Below are 21,124 nucleotides of genomic sequence, written 5' to 3'. Positions count from 1 at the left end.
TCAGTTATTTTGGTCCCAATACCTTTGGCAATATTGTGTATATTTGCATCCATATCTATCAGATATTGCTCAGTCTTTTGCAAAAGTTGCTGTCATTGCAACCTTTTTCTTCCTTTGCAATCTGTGATTTTCACTCCAGTCATAAAACCACTGAATCATCCAGTCACTGACTTCGGTTTTTCCTTTTTATGGCCATTTGCTCCTGTAAATTACCACTGCACTCAACTTGACAGTTTATTCACATGATGTCATAGTTGTTTTTTTAAATGAAGCATTTATGATTTAATAAATTGCCAGAGTAGAGGATTTAATTTGATCGTCACATTCTGAGATGTGTCTGTGATTAGCACAACATGATTACTTTTTTATGCATTAGAAAAACTCCCTCTAAAGACCTGATGGGACAAGAATGTTATGCTCCAAAACTCCTGCCACTTAATTTGCTCTGAAAGACTGTAAAATAAAGAGATTCTACCTCAGGCTTCATCACCAGTTCACAGTAGCTTAACAACAAGCGACATGACAAATGACAAAAATGTTGTTTACTCTACTTGTGTCATGCGTTTGAAATTGAAATTGAAAAATGAGGCCATTACATACACATACAAGATCAAAAACATTAGAGAAGAAGAAATTGCAAGAATTCTAATCTGTCAAACAGGGTGGATAAAGAGCTACGATTGTTTTGGCCAGAAAAAACTCATCTTTTGTCAGCAGTTTCCACAAAGCCACATTTCATTTGTGTTAAATATTCTTCATCAGACATCTCCGGATGTTAAAGTCGGTGTTGGGAGTCTGATTCTGGGTAACAAAGTCGAAGAATGTCTACATAAACAGCGAACACTCCTGGTTTCACTGTGATTTCTGCTGTTTCTTCTCCTGATGGTAGCCGCAGACCCTCCTCTGGTCGCCAGTAATGATCCTCCACATGGATATGGAGTATGTTCTCGGCTCCAGTTTGAGTTTCATGGAAAAGAATGTGTAAAACAGGCTGAAAACTTGGTTCATTAAAGTCACTGCATGATAATACCAAAGTCAGTTCATGCTCAGCTGAAAGACTTTTTAACTGCATCTCGTCTACTAAAATTTCCAGCTACACATTGGTTCAAATGTGTAGTTATAATTTCAGAATCTGTGCTGGAGAAACAGCATATTTTCTGTGCTTTTCTGACGATTCTGAGGCATGAATGAATCACTAAATCCTAATTTGGTGTTTTGCTGGTGTCTAAACACTACAAAGGGCATTCATTTGATGCATAAAAGCCTCAAGTGTTTTAATGCAGCCTTTTTCCCCCAAATCTAACATAATTTATTGCCATAGAGCACTTTTGAAGCGGCGCTAAAGTCTGCTGAACCCCAGACATGACCTGCTCAGGAAGAGGAAGTTACAGCTCCATTATATTTAGCATTAACGCTACGTGATGCTCAGACAGTCAGCAGGAAGACGCCATGGAGGTCGCAGCTCTCAGTGAGTAGCACACTAGTCTTTTTTCCTCATATAATTAACATTGACATGTAGTTTTCCTTGAAATTTCCCCAAAACGCCAGTTTATGAGCTGCTGAAAGATGTTTCTCTGTGAGACTGAACATGTGAAACAGATTTGAATTATCTGGACAGATCTGTTTTGTGCACGATGACTGTTTTGATGGAGGTTTTTTCTCTAATTCTGTTGGTTTTTGTGAATTGTTGAAGTTTAATGAAACAATAACTGCAAATGTTAAGGTTTCTACAATGATTATATGTGTCTTGAAGATAGAATTTTATAGAAACTGTACGCGCCTGCCTTCTTTTGTCTCTGCAGTGTTGGTGCTGTTGGTTGTACATGTGCAGCAAAGTTATCCTCAGACATCTGGTAAGTAGCTGATACTTCATCAAACGGACCCAAATAGGAAAAATGTGTTTGTATTAACTGTTCCCGGCATTTACCATGAACGTTAGTTTAAACCAAATTTTTACCAAACTGTGTTCATACAAATCATACAGATAACCATCAAACGTTGTTCTACAAAGAGAATTCAGCTAAAAGCAGTCATTAGACAGCTAAAAAGCCTACCCAACATTTTTATGGACTTGTAATAACCTTAAACACTGATGTGAAGACTTTATCTTGCAATTTTTTATTGCTTTTTGACTCCCAACGAAGGTTTTCAGGAATTTTCTCTCATATCATTTGAGGCTTTTCTCCTAAAACTCGCATTATTATACAGCTAAACTCGGCAGGAAAATGTGTTCATTTCCAATTCACATAGATAGATAGATAGATTAGATAGATTAAACCTTTATTAATCCCACAGCGGGGAAATTTACAGTGTACAGCAGCAAATAGAACATTTGAATCAAAAAAAGAGTGCAGCACACAATGCACACAGTATATAAATAGAAATATTTTCTTCAGAAGAAGAAAAGAAAGTAGTACTTACGGCAAAATTTTTATGAAATTGCACAGCATGATTATTTACATTTTTATTGCACAGTCTGTAAGTGGGTGAACAGAAACTACTGGGAGCAGGTTTGATTGTAAAGTGTGACTGCAGCAGGAAGGAAGGAGCTGCGGTATCTCTCCTTTAGACACCACGGGTGAAGCAGTCTGTCACTGAAGGAGCTGCCCAGTGATCTTACTGTTTCCTGCAGAGGCTGGGAGGTGCTCTCCATGATAGACAACAGCTTTGTCATCATCCTCCTGTCTCTTTATCTTAGATGTATATCTTAGATGTGTTAGTATTTTCAAACCATAACACAGACAATGGTGAAGAAGATGTTGTTAAAGTTTCACATTTTAACCCAAATTGTGATGTTTTCCTGAATCTAAATGTGTAGTTTTGGTGCCTAAATTTGACAAAGCTTTAAAATTACAGTTAATTTCATAAGTATGTTGACCAAAGTGTAGTCTGACTCACCAGATGTAGACTTTAGGTAGAAATCTGTCACTTTACTTATCAACAACAGATATACACACCACTGTTCAAAAGTGTGGGGTCACTGAAAAATGTCTTCATTTTTGAAAGAAAATATTTTTTTCCAATGAAGATCACATTAAATGAATGATAAATCCAGTCTAGACATTGTTAATGTGGTAAATGACTATTGTAGCTGTAAACAGCTGATTTTTATGGAATATCTCCATAGGGGTACAGAGGAACATTTCCAGCAACCATCACTCCTGTGTTCTAATGCTACATTGTGTTAGCTAATGGTGTTGAAAGACTAACTGATGATTAGAAAACCCTTGTGCAGTTATGTTAGTACATAAAAGTGTGAGTTTTCATGGAAAATATGAAATTGTCTGAGTGACCCCAAATTTTTGAATGGTAGTGTATTTATGTATTTAAGTCCTAGTTGTGGTGTTTCCTTATGTCTGCCTTTGTGGTTTTGGCACCAAAATGTAGCAAACAAAACTTAGTCAAAGATTATTGGTTCCACAAAGGACTCAAACTCTGGTCTCCTGGTTAAAAATCAAACCGCTGCCTTCATTTTACCACCTTATATGGATTTTGATGCTCCGTTGACATCTCAGTGTTACTTTTCAGGCATAAAACATATTTGTTTCTTTCAATACTTAAACGAGAATGGAGTTTAGCTACATAGAAGGTAAATTTAGGAAGACATGGTTGGTTATTAGGAATGTCAATCCATGTAATCCTACTTAGGATTTCTTTCTTTGGAGAAGGTGTTTAGAGTAGTTTTTTTCTCTCCAATTTAGCTGATGATACCGAAGGTTTTCCAGAATCTTCCTGAACTTCTGACCCCTTATGAATTTGATCACGACATCGATTCCTATGCTGATGATACTTTATTATCATCTGCACTAGTTTGATTTTAACGCCAATATTATGTCTTGCTTTTGTATTCGCTCTTGTTTTTATTTGAAGTTTCTGTTACAATGCCGAAATCAGAGAGAGATTGGCGTTTGGAGTAAAACACTTATTAATTACAGAATAGGATGAGTAAATACAGAGTGCTAGAACAGAACAGTGCCCCCTGAAGGACCGGAGGGTAACTCTAACCAGACTCAACAGACAAGAACAATGGATTAGCAAACACTGACCCAAACTTGGCACTACCAAGGCAGGGAAGTGAACTAATGAACAAGTACAAGATTAACAAGACTACTAATAATTCGGCGCAGAGCAAAACTACTACCACTCTGTGGAAACAGAGAAATAAACCAGGTACTCTAGGAACAGGGATACACTAAACTGGATCATTGAGTGGGCAGGGAACTTAACTGTCCACGTTTGGAATGTGTTTTTATGCCATTTTTGTTGAGAATAATCATTTGCATTATTGTTTGTATTGTATTTGATCCACATAAGAATAATTTTATGTTAGATATGCAAACCTATCAATCAATATGTAGCTATAAAAAAATAAATGCAGACATGCTTAATACATAGAGTAATGCTAGCTAGCTGGTGTTAGCTAACTATAAAGTAGGCTAATTTGATGATACATAATAATAACACACTCTTTCGCACTAGAGCCATTAATGTGATAGTTTGTTGAAAAATATCAATTCTATGACATCATTTTTTTCTGAGGTAAAAATATAAATAATACTTAGATGTATCAGGTCTTACTGTGTAAAATAATCCTCCTGATGGTGACACTTCTGACGTAGCGTGTGTAGTCCACAGTAAACATATTCCTATCAGTCACAGTTGATAAGAATAACAGGTTTCCATGAGATTCTAAGTGAAATGCATGCGACTCATTTTTGACCCACTTATTGAAGCTTAGGGTAGCAATACAAATATAATTTCTTAAGTAGTATAAAAGGAAACTTAAAAAATTTAATGGAATGATATCAAAACATCTTTTTTGAGGAATACCTGGAATATGACAACTTTTCATTACAAATCTCTTGCAAGAAAATGACCTCACCGGGTAATTTTTCACACACGTATGCCTCTAAAGGTTGAAGAATAACAAATGGAGCTGGCAGAAGCGTTCTTATCATTATTGCATGACAAATTATAAAACAACACTCTCTGATTTTGCCACTCCTTTTCTCAACAGAACTTCTTCGACATGTTGCATTTGAAGTGTCCCAGCTTTATGTGAGCTTCCCGGTTATTGTTGTCCCATTTCTGTGCACATTACAGTGTTTTATTTTACACTTTGAGCCCATGCCTTGTAATCTTTTTTTCTTCATTTACGCTGCATAAAGCACTTTCTTTTAAAATGATGTTGAGCAGTGCTGTGAGCAAATGTCCACTTTAGTTGTTCAGTTCTGCATTAGTTCTAGCATCATGGACATGGATCTATTTTTTTGGGACTTCCTATGTTATCTGTGGGCTGTAGGTTCTTTGATATTTATTCTTAGACATGTTGTTCTTGCTGTTACATTATCCAGTGTACCATATTATGATAATGTACGAGCTTCATTTCTGTCATCTAGTGATTGAGTTGCTAATTTGTGGTGTTCCGGTTCTTTCCCAGGTGCAAATGTTCACATTGTCCCATCCAGACTTCAGCAGTTTGAATACAAGCCGGTCTCTTTTACCTGCGATGGATTGAACATCTCCGCTGGATGGAAAGTGAGGAGCATGAAGAAATTCATTCAGAGATGCTCCAACAGCCCGACATTGACCTGCAGCCTCCAGAATTCCTTTGTGTCAGACAGCGGACAATACTGGTGTGAAAATGGAGAACAGAGGAGTAACGTCGTCAACATCACCGTCACCGGTAGGTTTATTCTCACCAAAGGGTTCAAATATGAAACTGTACAGCTTCACATTGATGCATACCAGAATTTGTTGCATTTGTCAGCTGGTTCTGTGATCCTGGAGAGTCCTGTTCATCCCATAACGGAGGGAGAAGCTGTGACTCTTGGCTGCAGACACAAGACGACGTCCTCCAGCTTCACAGCTGATTTCTACAAAGATGGCCGCCTCATCGGGAACAGCTCCACGGGAAGCTTGACGATCAGAAGAGTTTCTAAATCCGATGAAGGACTCTACAAGTGTATGTCTGGACATGAAGAATCTCCAGAAAGCTGGCTGGCAGTCAGGAGTAGATCTAACACAGGTATTTTTACTTTTAAACTTTTTGTGAGCGTCAGCTGTAGCAAGATGCTTCACCATGCTGAATGTATCTGCAACAACTTGCTCCTCTGTTCACTGTTTCTGAGCCATGCTGCATTTGTTTTATTGATCCTGTAGGTTTGATATTTTCCTCTCAGTGTTGTGGTATCCTGTCTGCTCTGGCGGGTGTCATTTTGCAGAATTTCTTTTTAAAGAAAATATGCCCTTCAAACCCACTAATAAGTTTTGGGAGTTCAATGGATTGTTCAGAATTTAAAGTTCAGGTAGCAAACAGTTGCATTCTGCTCACTTACCAATATATGCATGTTTCCAGAACTCTGAGTGGTAGCCAAAGTCTTAAACTATTTAATATTTATTAGTATGACTGGCTCCGGCTTCCTCCCACAGTCCAAAAACGTGCTGAGGTTGATTGACTGCTCTAGATTGCCCGTGGGTGTGAATGTGAGTGTGATTGTTCGTCATTGTATGTAGCCCTGTGACAGACTGGTGACCTGTCCAGGGTGTCCCCTGCCTTCGCCTGAGTCAGCTGGGATAGGCTCCAGCACCCCCCACGACCCTAGTGAGGATAAAGCGGTGTATAGAGAATGGATGGATGGATAGTATGACTGAATTACTCATGGTATAATGGCAGTCATTACAAAACATGTTCTGTCCTGTTCAGGTGGTGGTGTGACCCCAGAGAGCCCTGTGACTGAAGGTGAGACACTGGTCTCTCTGTGAAGATAAAATTAAACATTTGTTGACTGAAAGGTTATTTCGACCACATGTGCTCATGTAATGCAGCAAAACCCTGAACTCACACAGCTTTGCTATAAATTCTACACATCCCAGATTCTAAAGGCACAGTGAAACAAAGTCAGGACTCAAACACACAACAAACACACAAAACAGGTAAGATTAAGTTTATTTTCACTGATTACAACTGTGGTGTCCCAGCAAAATAGTGGCAATGGATGTTTTTTTTTTTTCCCCCAACATTTGCACATTTGGAGGCGAGAACTGTTCACCTAAACAACCATCAGGGTACAGCTTCATTGCATGGTCCAGATCTGCTGCAAAATTTGATATTTTGTGCGTAGGTTGCTGCTTGGAGGCTGGTGTTGTTTCCTGTAGTTAAGGGGATTTGCATCTTGAGTTTGCACCTGATGAGTTGGTCTAAGCTTTAATGATCTTAATCTTTGGGTTTTGGACTGTTGGTTTGACAAAACTAGACATTGTAAGACATCACCTGTGATTTTGACTTTATAGACCAAACGGCAGTTGAGAAAGTGATCTGCACAATACTTAAAATTGAGAATCACCCCTTCGTACTAATTTGTACACCATTTGTACACTACAAAAAGAGTACAATCAGGTGATTGTTGACAAATGGTGTACAAATTAGTACGAAGGGGTGATTCTCAATTTTAAGTATTGTGCAGATCACTTTCTCAACTGCCGTTTGGTCTATAAAGTCAAAATCACAGGTGATGTCTTACAATGTCTAGTTTTGTCAAACCAACAGTCCAAAACCCAAAGATTAAGATCATTAAAGCTTAGACCAACTCATCAGGTGCAAACTCAAGATGCAAATCCCCTTAACTACAGGAAACAACACCAGCCTCCAAGCAGCAACCTACGCACAAAATATTACATTTTGCTTAGTCCAACTCAGCAGATGTAAACGATAAAATTCCCTTCACTAAAGGGAAGCAACAACAGAATCCCAGCGGCAACCTGCATTCTGAAAATTGGCAATTTGTTGTTTCGGTGACCAGATCTTGAGTCCCAGTGTACAAATGTTGGACAAAAATATTTCACCTGTCACTGTTTTGCAGGGACACTTTTTGTAAATGGGCTTAGCAGCACCCAAGATGATTATGATTGATTTGAAAGAACATTTTTTTGTCCTCTAGCCAATAAACAATGAGGTGCAATCAGACCATTCTCCAGCGCATGGATGCACAAATTAATCTGACTATGTGAGACATATAAAATGTCAGATAACTGTAAAAATACTAAAACAATATAGTTTAAAGTCAACTGTGATGTCTTCAAATGTCTAGATTTCTTTAACCAATAGTCCAAAACCCAAAGAAAACATTTGAACAAGTTAAAGGAATTAAATCTTATTAATTATTGATGAAATCTTCAGTATGTAGTGAGCAGGTTTTGGACACTTCAATGAAGAAAGATTCCAAGATGAACTATTTCAAGACTTTTCATCCTCAAATGAAATTTCTGTCATGTTTTAAGTTGTCTTTCCAGCAGCACACCAAGAAATTACTTTTTCGCTCCATATCTACGTCCTGCTGTGGGTTTCCATTGCTGTTGTTTTGGCTCTACAGCTGCTAGTGTTGGGACTGCTTTTCTGGAAGAGACAACTTGGTAAAGCATCTATTTTAATAGAAACTATTTATATATTCAAATTATAGACTTTCATTCACATTTCCTTCAGCAGGTGGCTTTTTAGTAGAGCTTCAGTAATTAAATGTTAAATGAACTGAAGGTTGCAAATAAATTCTGGACCTCACTTGTATTTTTTATCTTAAGAGGACCAAAGAATACAACAAATGTTAAACTTCTTCTACAGCATGGGCTAATTCTACTAAGGTTTTAGGATTTTTAAGATGCTGGTCTGCCACAGGATGACCTTTTCCTTGGTCTTTCAGTCTTACTAGAGATACAAATGAGTGACCCCTCCAATGACTTGAACACAATGCCCAACAAAGTCACGAAAAAGAAAGGTAAAGTACCGCAAGTTCAACTGGTAGTATTAAAGTTAAATTTGAAAAGGTTAAACGAAATGAGATGCTATTTTGGTAGTTGTAACAAGAGATGTTTGAGAACCGCTGTGCTAGAAGTTCCCACCATCTCTGACGTTTCGTTTCAGATGCTGCAGATAATTTGAGCCTCGACTTCGAGACAAACCACAGCAAGAACGCAGAAAAAGGTGAGGCCACTTCAGTCTGCAGCTACCTGATGCAGCTTAAATAGTATTCTGGTGTTAGACTGAAACCTATCTGAGTTATTGTCTGGAAGGTAAAATTAGCTTTAACTTGCTACTGTGCATTATAAAGATCTGTGAATGTTCATTTGTTCATTTTTCTCTTTTTCAGATGAAGACGAACCCCTGCCTCAAACTTTTCAATCCACTCAATGGTGACTCTCTGCAGGCTCTTTAAAATGGTTGCTAATGTTATTCTTTACACACATCACATGCTTTTATACTTCAATGCACTTTGTATGCAATGTGATATTTAGAGCAGAACTTATTGGGATGGTTTAGTGTTTCATTTGGTCAGGTGACAATGATGCCAAACCTGGAGTTGTGGCAACTGTAATGCAGTTTCTTCACACTCAAGCAGTTTCTTTTGTTTGTTTTTTTTTTTTTTGCTACTTTCACTTTTTTTTTTTTTCACTGGAGGCTCAGTTTTCTCTGTAACATGAAGTCCTGCAGCTGTATGGGAACAGAACAACTAAGAAGGAGACAGAACTCTGAAATGCCAAAAATGACTTTTTACTTTCCAACAAAGAGCCTTAGTGTGGTCATGAGACTCTATCTGCTACCTCTGGGATGCTGTTAGGTTAATCTATGATTTTCTTTTTGTTTCCATGATGAATAATCCTACCAAGCAGCTGATTTTTAGCCTGTTTCTGTTTTGTCACAGATCACTGACAGCAGAATTTCCCAGAATGAAGGAGATAATGGGATAATTTGCTTTCTAATTAGTTACTGAGATTGTGTTAAGTTGTGTTTCTTAGATGTCCATTCAGTGAAGTATTTCGATGTCAGTGTGTTTGTATTCTCAAGTTTTTGATAACATAAAAGATCGAAACAGTAAAGATTTTGTCGTCTTGTGAGAGTTTTTACAGTACTGTTTTATTGTATGACCACTATAAAAGACTGTGTAGAGGCTCGGTGGACATATTCCTCACATGTACTAGATATTTCAGGTACTGCATAAAACTACACTGATCTTGTAGCTTGGTTACTGAGTGAGCACAAATTTGGGCAAAGAATCAAACAGAGTCCTCCATGCAGACTGGAAAAGTTGACTTATAAGCAGTAGTATAGTAGTTGTAGCAGATGTATTAGGGATTACCTAGTAAAGATCTCTCATTGTGAAGGCTGGTTTGAGGTCAGAACATCAAAGATAAGATAAAACTACAGTGTTACAGCAGTTAAGTGCAAAAAAACAGATGAGAATGGGTGAAAAAAACTTAAATAACCCAAAAATATACGTATATATGTACTGTATTCTCTACATGTAGAAACTCTAGATGTTGCACAGGTTCCTTTAAATGTGGAAAATAATGTTATTGCACGAATTTGTTCTACAAGTAGAAATGCTTTATATTCTAAATGTGCAAAATATTCCCAAAAGAACTGTACTGATGCTGAACTAATAGACTTCTAAACTAAAGGAGGAAGTTGTCTTGATTTTTTCTGACTCTACTGCAGAAGATATCAGGAAACTGAGGTCTTTTATGCATCTTCATGGACCCTCCCTCCCACTGACATCAGCTCCGGTGAAGCTCAAGCCTGCACCGTCCACCACAGTTAACCAAGCAGGAAGACGCTCTGAGCTATGTTCACTTTATCTGCAGACTCGCGATGCTCAGATAGCGAGGCGACATGAAGCTTAGAGCCGCCTGCTTCAGAGCGTGTGAGTATCTGCATTAACTTTTGTTTATTTTTCATGTTTCAGGCATCTAAAGCCATCAGCGATCCTTTAATCTGTGGTCAATCAAAAAGAATGGCAAAGTGGAGGTATTGATTTTAAAGGTTTACTTTGATGTAACGTCCAATAACAAGTAACAGCTTCTTTATCATGTCAAGCTCATTCATGAAAGCATCTGACGTGCAGCTTTTTGTCTTTTTTCTCTCCAGTGTTGCTGCTAGTTGCACTTGGTCACTTGAGTTCCGCTCTGAAAGGAGGTAAGAGGTAAAAGTTAATCATTTATGCACAGACACAAACTAAAATTTTGAACTCCATCTTGTTTAAATGTGTTGTATAATGGATTATGTTTGAAATTCAGAGTCAGGCTGAATGAATGAATAGTTGAATGAATAGATTTTGATTGAATATCACAATTTGAAGTCTCTTTTTCCTGATACGTTGTGTCTCTTAAGCCTAATTGTATCTGTTTATTCATTTTCATTTTGTCTTTTGGTCTCAGATCCAGCTTCTCTTCATATTGTTACCTCCAAACAGCAGTTCTTTGAATACGAGTCCATCTTTTTTCGCTGTGTGGGGTTCGATCCCTCGGTTAAATGGAGAGGGGTGAGAAACGCCGACAATTTTCTTCCAGCGTGTATGAACGGCACGGGAAAGCCAACGATGCACTGCATCTTCCACGGTTTCGAAACGGACAGTGGAAAATACTGGTGTGAAGGCGAAGGAGGAGAGAGAAGCAGCGTTATCAACATCACTGTTGCTGGTAGGTTTAGGAGAAGAATTCTCTTCCAAAAACCTAAATGTTTGCACAACATTGAGATGAACTCAATTATAACTTGCAGACAACTCCGTTTTAGAAATGTTCAGAAAACTCATTTTTATTGTTTACTTGAGATAATAATAATAATAATAATAATAATAATAATAACACAAATAATTTATTTTTTCTCTATTTTGTCATGTATTTTTCTACTGAGTCAAATCCACTCAACTTCAGTTTGATTGATATTATCTCAAGTAAACAATAAAAAATGTTTTCTGAAAATTTATCAAAACGGAGTTATCTGTTTTTGCAAATGAACTCTTCATTTATTCTTTCTTTGCCAAACGTATCATGTAGCAAAGTTACATGATCATATTTTTTGCCTTATTCTGCAATACGCCGACAATAGCTTTCTGTTCCTGGGTTGTTTGCTTGTTTGCCTTTTTGAGGATACAAGTTCTGCCAAACCGAGGAGAGATGGATGGAAAGTAGAAGTGACTGGTGAAGGCATACAGCCAAAATGCACATAAAATACTCTAAATTTTTCAACTGGAATAACTTTAAATTTTGCAACATATTGTCCCCCATATTAACTCCACACCAGTGTGATGAGTTGAAATGCTGACAACTCAGTGCACAAAAAAAAAAAGCTGGACAAGCACAGGTTAGCTTTGGTAAACCAACAACTGGCAAACGCGTCTCTTTTAGTCTATGTGGAGCCCAACCTAACTAGTTAGCTTGGCAAGTAGCTTTGCAGTTTTTCTAATGTTGGCAAGCGTCGAGCAGCAGCAGTTTTGTGAAAATGTGCTGGATTTGGATCAGTCTTTTTCTTGTCCAATATCTTTTATATGTCTGGGTTGTTTTTTTTATCTTTGTTGTACAGATTTTTATTTTATTTCAATATCTGGGGCCTGATTTTTTCTTTTCTTCTCTTGTGATGCTAGTAACGCATCTTTCAAAAATGCTAATACATACTTTGTAAAAATGTGCTTTAGCTGGTTCTGTGATCCTGGAGAGTCCTTCTCTCCCTGTGACGGCGGGACAAACTGTCATCCTGGTGTGTCGAAACAAGGCAGCTCTTGCAAACCAAAGAGTTGATTTCTACAAAGATGGCCTTCACGTCGGGACCGGATGCTTCGGAAAGATGGTCATCCAGGATGTTTCCAAGTCAGATGAAGGACTGTACAAGTGCAGCATCTCCAGAGCTGGTGAATCACCAGAGAGCTGGCTGACAGTGACGAACAGCAGCTTAAATGAAGAAACCAAAGAAGGTATTTAGATTTTACTTATATATTCTTCTTTCTTTTTGTTTTCACACTATACAACAATTTTTGGGATTGACCTTCAATGAAGTCCATTTTAACAGTCATTACACTTCCATGTCTTCTATTTCTGACAACTTTTCTGCTTAATTTGTGTTTTAACAATACGAAAACTGTACAAATAGTAGCTACATTTATGGTATGCATTAAGAAATGAAGCCATTATCATCCTATCACAGTCTAAAAATATTGAGGAAATCCACATTCCAACCCAACCAAACACCTGTGGGAAATTCTGAAGTGTTGCAACAAACAAACAGCTCAAACTTGAATATTAAAGACATGAAAATATTCTGGAAGAATGGCATCTATATGTCCAGTACAGTTCCGGAAACACGGAGAATCAAGTATGATTTTTGTTGCCTCTAGTAAGCTCTTCGGTTCTAGTTTTGGTAACTTTTCTTGTTGTTTCTGGTATATCTTCGTATTGCTCAGTTGATTCTGTGGTCCTGGACAGTCCTGCTCACCCTGTCATGGAGGGAGAAGCCGTGATGCTGCACTGTAGAAGCAACATGTTATCGGCCAACGTTCCGGCTGTCTTCTATAAGGACGAGCTCTTCATTGGGACCGGCTCTACAGGGACCATGACCATCCCCAGAGTCTACAAGTCTCATGAAGGACTCTACAAGTGCAGGATATCTGGAGCTGGAGAATCACCAGGAAACTGGCTGACTGTCAAAGGTGAGACGCACATATGTTGCAATAGCAGATGTTGTGTTTGCTCCCAGGCTGCACAGTGGTCTAGTGGTTAGCACTTTCTCCTTGCAGCTAGAAGATCCCCGGTTCATGTCCCGGCCTTCCTGGGATCTTTCTGCATGGAGTTTGCATGTTCTCTCTGTGCATACGTGGGTTTTCTATGAGTACTCCAGCTTCTTCCCACAATTCAACAATATTCTGAGGTTAATTGATGACTCTAAATTGCCCGTAGGTGTGAGTGCATGTGTGATTGTTTGTCTGTATATGTAGCCCTGCGACAGACTGGTGACCTGTCCAGGGTGTCCCCTGCCTTCGCCCGAGCCGTCTGGGATAGGCTCCAGCACCCCTGTGACCCTAGTGAGGCGGTGTATAGAGAATGGATGGATGGAAGTTCGTTACCAAACATGCCACTTTACAATATAAAGTAAAAGTTCTCAGTATCATCTGGAAACAAAAGGTGTAACTGTATACTTAAAGACTTATGTCACTGTCGACAAAAACTCAAATGTTTGAAGTGATCAAATAAAAAAGGAGAGGAAAGTTTACCCAGTACATGACCTGCACCGTCTGACTTCCATCTGTTTCTTAACTGAAATCCAACTTATGCGGTCGCCATTTTCAGAGCGATGATGCAGCCATGCGTGCTTTTTTAGGACGCTCAAGATGCGGCCTTTTTCCGCAAAGAGATAGTGAAGTTTTAACATCAAATGCAATGAAGTTAAAGGAGATTCTGTTAAAAAACAAGAAAGGCACTCAGGGAGTGCAGGTTGCTCAGTTGTTGTATGGTTTCCGATGGATAAGTTCTGATAAGTCCACAGAAGTGGATTTATAGTAGGATCGCAATCATGCTATTGTCACCAAGCAGTTGATGTACCGTAGTGTTCATTTGTCCTCATAGTTACAGTGACAGTGTGTCGCTATCTTGTAATGATACGGAAACCCTTAAAGGGGAACTTCGTTTTTTTTCAACCTGGGGTCTGTTTTCATGTCATTTCATACATGTGAGTGATGGAGAAATGAATTTTCGACATAGCTCCAGTATTTAGCCTGGCAGGCAGCTTAGCAGCTCAGCTAGCGAAAAGTATGGGGCAGCTGGCCCCCCCGCGTCAAAGTCCGACCTAACGTGCTTTTTGCCCCACACTGACCGGCTCAGATAGTCTCAATGAGTGTCCCACAACATACTAGAGATGAGAAGTGAACGAAAACCTCCACATTACCTGGTGATCGCTCTTGTTGTGGTCTGTATCCAAATCTCAGGACGCTAGAACGCAAATCTTGTTCTGAAATCACGCGAGAGCGGTTTTGGCGTGGGCTCTCGCGCGATTTCGGAACAAGATTTGCTTTCTAGCGTCCTGAGATTTGGATACAGACCACAACAAAGAGCGATCACCAGGTAATGTGGAGGTTTTCGTTCACTTCTCATCTCTAGTATGTTGTGGGACACTCATTGAGACTATCCGAGCCGGTCAGTGTGGGGCAAAAAGCATGCTAGGGCAGACTCTGATGTGGGGGGGGCCAGCTGCCCCATACTTTTCGCTAGCCGAGCTGCTAGCTGAGCTGCTAAGCTGCCTGCCTGGCTAAATACTGGAGCTATGTCGAAAATTCATTTCTCCATCACTCACATGTATGAAATGACATATGGAAACAGACCCCAGGTTGAAAAAAAACGAAGTTCCCCTTTAACAAATCCGTGGATCAGACTATAAGCTGCCAAAATCTAATCAGGTGGTCCTTGTGTCATTTCTGAAAATGTCATCCAAATCCAGTCTGTTCTTGAGTAATGTCGCGCACAGAAAGTCAAACAGACAAACGCACGCCAATCATCCCATAACTCTGTTGTGCTCCTTGGCGGAGTAATAATGCAAAAAATCATTCTTGTTTGTATGACTTTTTTGATGAACTTTTTAAGATATCCTTTAAACCAACTCAAATCATTCACTGCAGGGCAGGTACAATCCAACTCTTCTTTACTATGTTTACAAAAGGCAAAAACTGTCTTACCCTTCAATCTTAAGTTAATTTTGGGAAATAAGAAAAAGCTTGCAGGGAGCTAAAGAAGTTGCCATAATCATGACACAGTTTAGGTCATTTGTGCCAGATATCTCCTTTAGACACCCTAAGATATTACAGAAGAACTCATGTTGCCCGTCTAACACCTGGGGATAAATTCAATGTACACAACCAGCAGTAATCCTCAACATCGTCTTCTCCATGTCCACAGTAAAATTCCAAATGTGCACCTGCATGTGGTCACAAAAAAGCCTCTAACTCCCCTATGCACATGACCAGAAGCACTACATTCATACATGACAGCAACAGAAGAAGATCAACATGTTGACCAATTCAAAATATAACATACCACTTTGAGCATGGTGGTGGCATTATCAATTGTGACAAAAATAATAATAATGAGGCAAATATTGCAATTATGTGACTGCAGATATCTTTTCTTGTGTCTCTGCAGAGCTCCACAGAGAAGCTTGCCTCTGGTCAGACCACTTCTTTCACGCCCTCCTCCTCTTGAGGACTGTTTTCACTGTAGTGATGGTGGCTCTGCTGCTTCTGCTGGTGGGACTCCTTCACTTTGGGAAACTCGGAGGTAGACACAGATACTTCACTTGAAGATGAAAGGATCACCAACAAAACAGAAAAGAACAAAATATGCATTGTTGTATGTTTCTTTTAACCTGCAATCGGTACACATTTAATTTTACTTACATTTTGTGCACTTAAATGCATCATAGTGCCTGCAAAGACAGCGAAGAAGTGCATAGTTTGAGGTTTATGAAAGCTACGTGAGAAAAAGAACAGCTTACAACGTCTTTTACCACAGAAAATACCTTGAGGAGTATAAAGAATAAAGATGTTACTGAAGTTCTGTTCCCTTGCACTTGCAGTGGCTGAGGTCACTCTGAAAGCAGAACAGCTGAAAAACCACACATATTGTAAACGCACGTGTCCTATTTTAAAAGGCGTGGATTGAGTTTCATCGGTAAGTCTTCTTCGGTTTATTTAGACGTTGCAGATTAAAATTCAGGCCTCTCAAACACAAACCACCCAAGCAAATGCATGTCTATTTTAGCGGAATGAATATTCAAAGCCACAGTAATAAATAATATTTGCTTACTGCAAACTTCAACCTCATGACTGTGCTACAATAGCTCAACTCTGTCTGACCGCCTTTGTCTGGTGCTTCATGCTTTAATAGATTTTTACTTTTGATTTTTGGACAGCGAGAAGTTATAAATAGATCATGTAGTTTCTGTGGAAATATTGACTCATAACTCTTTTTTTGGTATTTCAACTGGTCTGAGAGGGAACTTGACGCTTCTTGGTTCGGATTTTATACTTGAGAAAATCTAACCGGACTTTGGCGGGTCTTTCTGAATGAGGTCATTGTTCCTATTGGTTGTTCTGTAAATGCACATCCTTCTAGATATGGACAACCTGATTCAATGGCACGAAATCCTACAGGGAAAGTTGCTGTTCCAGCTTCAGCAACAACTGTCTACACTGGAAAACAACCCAAAAACAGGACAACAGACTTTCCTTACCTGAGACGTGTAGTTCTGTATGAAGTTGGATGACACGAAAAATAATCAGCACTGATTTAATGTTTTGTAATTTATGATTTAAACCTAATTCAACAAAAATGAGAACTTAATTTCACTGTTTGTTCAGCAGAAATGGTGCCAGTACAATTACGCCACACTGTAAAAGTCAAAGTAAAGTCGAGGCCACCAGTAATGTACAGTTATGAGTTAAATTAATACACTTTGAAAACAGATGTAGTGAAACATTAGCATCACATTCACCTTTAAATTTCTCGATGTTTGTATTATTGGTTGAAGATGAAGTTGCTTTTCAAGTTGAGCTGGTCTGCATGTATTGTAATTGTGTCTTTAAACTCAAATAAAGAAAGTGTCTTTAAAGCACAGTCTGTGGAGTCTTCATGAATAAAATGCTGTCCTTACCGTCACCTATAAATGTGGAACTTTTTCTCATTTGAAGCCATTTTTAGTTCTACATTTCTTCCACAAGCTGTTTTTTTTCTTAGTTTTTCCATCTGAAAGTCAACTTTCATTGTTTGTCTGTGTTCAGAAGATGCTGTATTTTCTAGTTTATGGATTACTGAGACAGTTTCAGCAGCACTTTTGTCAGGATCCTGCCTCAGACCCTGATTTGCTGCAGTCTCCATCCTCCTCTCCCAATCAGCAGTGAGTGAGAAAACCTGAGCAGAGTTGCCTCACCTGCCTCCAGTCATCACTCCTCTCAATCAAACTCCAGCTCAGACTTCACTCTCAACAGGATCATCAATCTTCCCCTGGATTTAGCTCCATCTCCTGCCTGGAAAACACACTGGACTGCAGCCCTGATCCCCAGTTAAGTTTTCCTTGTGTTAAGTGTTAAATTTCTGAGTGTTTCTGCTCCATTCTTCATTTCAGTCTTTCCTTGTGTCTCTGTTCAGTGTATTCCTGTGGCCTTGTTGGATCTGGTTCAGCCGGTGACGTCTCACATAGCCCCATGTATGTAGTGTTGTTACTATTCTCATATCATTTGACTTCCTTTTAGATTTGTAGTTCATGTCTTTAGTGTTTTCCTTTGTCTCCCTTTGAGTTTCACGTCCTTTATTTGGTTTTGCTTGGTTTCTTGTTCTCCTGCCTTGTTCCTTGTTCTGACCTCACCCCTCTGGTTTGTTGAGTTCACCTGATTTGGAGCCCTGTACATACTTTCACATCCTGTTAAAAAAAAAACAAAAAAAAAAACAACACCTTTTCACACTTGGGTTTTCCCTCATCTCAGTACACCGTGACAATTGTCTTGTCCCTTTTTAATTAAAGTTAGAAAAAACTGACATTTTCTTCTCTGTGCTGTGATAATCAACACCAACAGTTAAAAAAATACATTTAATATGAGGTGCAATGGGAAAAAAAATCTGACTGCATTCATGAAACATAAACACCACATTCCCTTTCAGTAGTCTCCCTGTGCAGTGATGCACTGCTCCCACGGCTCCTGCAACTACTGACTGCTTTCATTGTTGACTAATCTGTCTTGCATTTTTAATTAATTTACTAGTTCTTTGGTCTAAATTTATTTTTCCTGAAGCAATCATTCCAACCAGAATTTAACGTCTTTTCTTTGCACAGACTTTGAGGTCCACGGTGAAACTGCAAATTCACATCTGCGAGTGGTCCGACTTGTTGGCAGCATTTGAGATACTGCAGGAGTGCTGGAAGTGGTGAGTTGGTGCAGAATTTGCTTGAAGGTTGCAGCGTTTAGAGAGAAAATAAAGTAATTTTCAAGTGTATAAAGAATTAAAGTGGCTCCACCATACTGTGCATACCCACTGCTAAGGTCTAAATGGTCCACGTAAACTCTCGAAGGTTTCAGAAATGACAAAATTCATCCATGCTGACTCTTGAGTACTTGCAGATCTTTGCAGCACATATGAAATTGTCCCCCTAGCACACAGGATAAGAGCAACAAATTTAGGTTTGTTGAGTCACAATCAAGACTTTGAGTTGTGCGATGTATCCAGTGTTAGATAGTGGTTTCCTGCTGGAAACTTTCATAAATAAATAGCTTTAACTCTTCATCTTTATCTGCTCTCTTTCGCTCAAGTCCTCTACCCAAACTACAGGAATGTCTGTCAATAAAGTCACAGTTCACAAACCATCCAAAGATTTTGTGAACTGTCATGATACTTTACCTTGAGATCAACTTAACTGAATAAGACTAACCTAGAATTTGTGTTTACTGTGTTGTATTGATTGCATTTTATTTGTGAAGGCGTTTTTTTTTTTCACATTGGGTGCTAAATAACATCTCTAAATTGAAATGGAGCATCATAATTTTAAAAAGTTAGAACTTGAGTAGGAGTCAGTTTTAAGGAGTCACTAGTGGTGTTTTAGAAAGGAATCAGACATTAGTTTATTGGGGACACTGTTGCCACTATAAGAACACAGTCTTGTTGGGTGGTTTCTGTCATGAATACGATGAAATCAGTTTATCAGATGTTTTGTGGTAACTCAACACCAGCAGCAAAAGACGAGCTCTGTGACCCACAATCAAGATCAGATAGAAGCGCAGCGTTTTATCTGCGAGACGCGACCTTAAGATGAGCTTCTGCGCTCCAGAACTGAGGAGGCGTCAGAGCAAAGAGGTGGGTCTCCACTGCTTCGCTTCAGCTGAAGTTCAGACGGACGTTCAGTCAAGAAGAAGGCGACATGGAGGCGACAACTCTCTGCATCGGACTGTGTGAGTCTGTCTGTTCATGCAGTAGGACATCATATAGAGTAGCAGTGATGATTAAATGTTGATTTATATGCTCTCCTGACACCTCTTACTAGCTTTATTTGTCATATGAAGGACAAAATTCCATTTTAATCTCATTTTCAGGTGCAATACTTTTTATTGTGTAATATTCAATCAGTTTAACTGCCAGCATTACTTTTCATTGCTCTGTTCCAGCCTTATTTTAGCTTAATTGCTTCATTATGGTATTTCATCATACTCATATCTTCTTGATTTCTACTTTTATAGGCATTGCATTTCTTAAGTTGTGTAATTTTGCTTTCTCTGACCACTATCTGGCACTAGAATTGCCTTCAGGATTGATTCCTCCTTTAGAAAACCTAACTGTAGTAGAGACTGATGTTATACTGCAATGTAAATTGAAGAATTTAACTTGGGTACATGCAAATACATCTTGTATTGATAATCTTAGGGCTATCAGTCAGTAAAGCGAAGAAATTTTTGCTGAAATATTGGTGCAATATTGATTATTTTGCATAAGCTGTTGTGTGCAAACCAGTAGCGGCTGATGAAAAAATCTTGGTGGGGCTGGTGTGCCAACAGACTTCCTTGCCTAATCTAGCATAAGCATTCAAAATGAAGAGTCGGAAAATGACTACAGGTCCACAATAATAATTTAATTTCAGTTTCCAGTTTCACAGAAGAAGAAACAATTTACAGACATATTAGACGTTATGCTATCAATGTAGGTTGAGTTATTTTTGAAGAGAGAATGAAAGAGAACATTTCCTATAAAAATGTAACATACAAAGAATTGAGAACCAACCAACCAACCCACAACTATATTATTATTACATGCTGCCTATTGAATGTAAAATAAACTTAAAAGACACTCTGTCTCTGTTCCTGTGTGTCTGTTCCTCTGTGAGTCTCTGTTCCTGTGATAGGCCAATTATCAGTAATTTTCCCCTAGCAACCATAACCTGATTGGCTATTTAGCTGCAGGTCAGGGGCACTTTGCCGAGCGCCCTGTGGGAGAATGACATGCTGTAGTTCGGCGGAAATTCGGTTGTCGGTTGGTGTTAATGTTGTTTAAATGGTTTAAAATACATGCAGGCACACACATACTATAAGTAAAACTGAAGCTGGTTAAAAAAAAATAAAAAATAACTAAAAAAAAAAAATCCCCTCCACAGCTGGTGGGGCGGAGCCCCAGCGCCCCCTATGGGCCAGCCGCCACTGGTGCAAACACCTAACAAGTAGTTTTCCTCAAGATCTTAGATCATATCCGGGAGTTTTAAATTTAAAACGCTAGTAACTACATACATTTACTGTAGAGTTTGCACATAATGCATTTCTTATCTTCAGTTTCTCAAGAT

General features: G+C 38.8%; 2 protein-coding genes across 2 annotated transcripts in view; both read left to right on the top strand.

Moving 5' to 3' along the window:
* Positions 1–16,472, top strand: part of LOC127532501 (Fc receptor-like protein 5) — a 32,773-nt gene extending 16,301 nt beyond the window's left edge. Inside the window, exons 3-17 of the mRNA XM_051944250.1 lie at positions 1,430–1,468; positions 1,803–1,853; positions 5,441–5,686; positions 5,771–6,028; positions 6,707–6,742; positions 6,877–6,936; positions 8,281–8,412; positions 8,697–8,771; positions 8,918–8,977; positions 9,144–10,694; positions 10,919–10,966; positions 11,209–11,469; positions 12,465–12,740; positions 13,227–13,472; positions 15,952–16,472. Of these exons, the coding sequence (XP_051800210.1) occupies positions 1,430–1,468; positions 1,803–1,853; positions 5,441–5,686; positions 5,771–6,028; positions 6,707–6,742; positions 6,877–6,936; positions 8,281–8,412; positions 8,697–8,771; positions 8,918–8,977; positions 9,144–9,190 (1,004 nt within the window). The 3' untranslated portion in view covers positions 9,191–10,694; positions 10,919–10,966; positions 11,209–11,469; ... (1 more) ...; positions 13,227–13,472; positions 15,952–16,472. The remainder of the gene's footprint in view (positions 1–1,429; positions 1,469–1,802; positions 1,854–5,440; positions 5,687–5,770; positions 6,029–6,706; positions 6,743–6,876; positions 6,937–8,280; positions 8,413–8,696; positions 8,772–8,917; positions 8,978–9,143; positions 10,695–10,918; positions 10,967–11,208; positions 11,470–12,464; positions 12,741–13,226; positions 13,473–15,951) is intronic.
* Positions 12,614–21,124, top strand: part of LOC110972410 (butyrophilin subfamily 2 member A1-like) — a 14,435-nt gene continuing 5,924 nt past the window's right edge. The window contains 2 exon segments of the mRNA XM_051944249.1: positions 12,614–12,677; positions 13,227–13,472. Of these exon segments, the coding sequence (XP_051800209.1) occupies positions 12,614–12,677; positions 13,227–13,472 (310 nt within the window).

This window comes from Acanthochromis polyacanthus, chromosome 23 (assembly GCF_021347895.1).
Source record: "Acanthochromis polyacanthus isolate Apoly-LR-REF ecotype Palm Island chromosome 23, KAUST_Apoly_ChrSc, whole genome shotgun sequence".
Classification (NCBI taxonomy): domain Eukaryota; kingdom Metazoa; phylum Chordata; class Actinopteri; family Pomacentridae; genus Acanthochromis; species Acanthochromis polyacanthus.
Note: the sequence above shows the minus strand (reverse complement) of the source record. Positions and strands in the feature narration are given on the sequence as shown.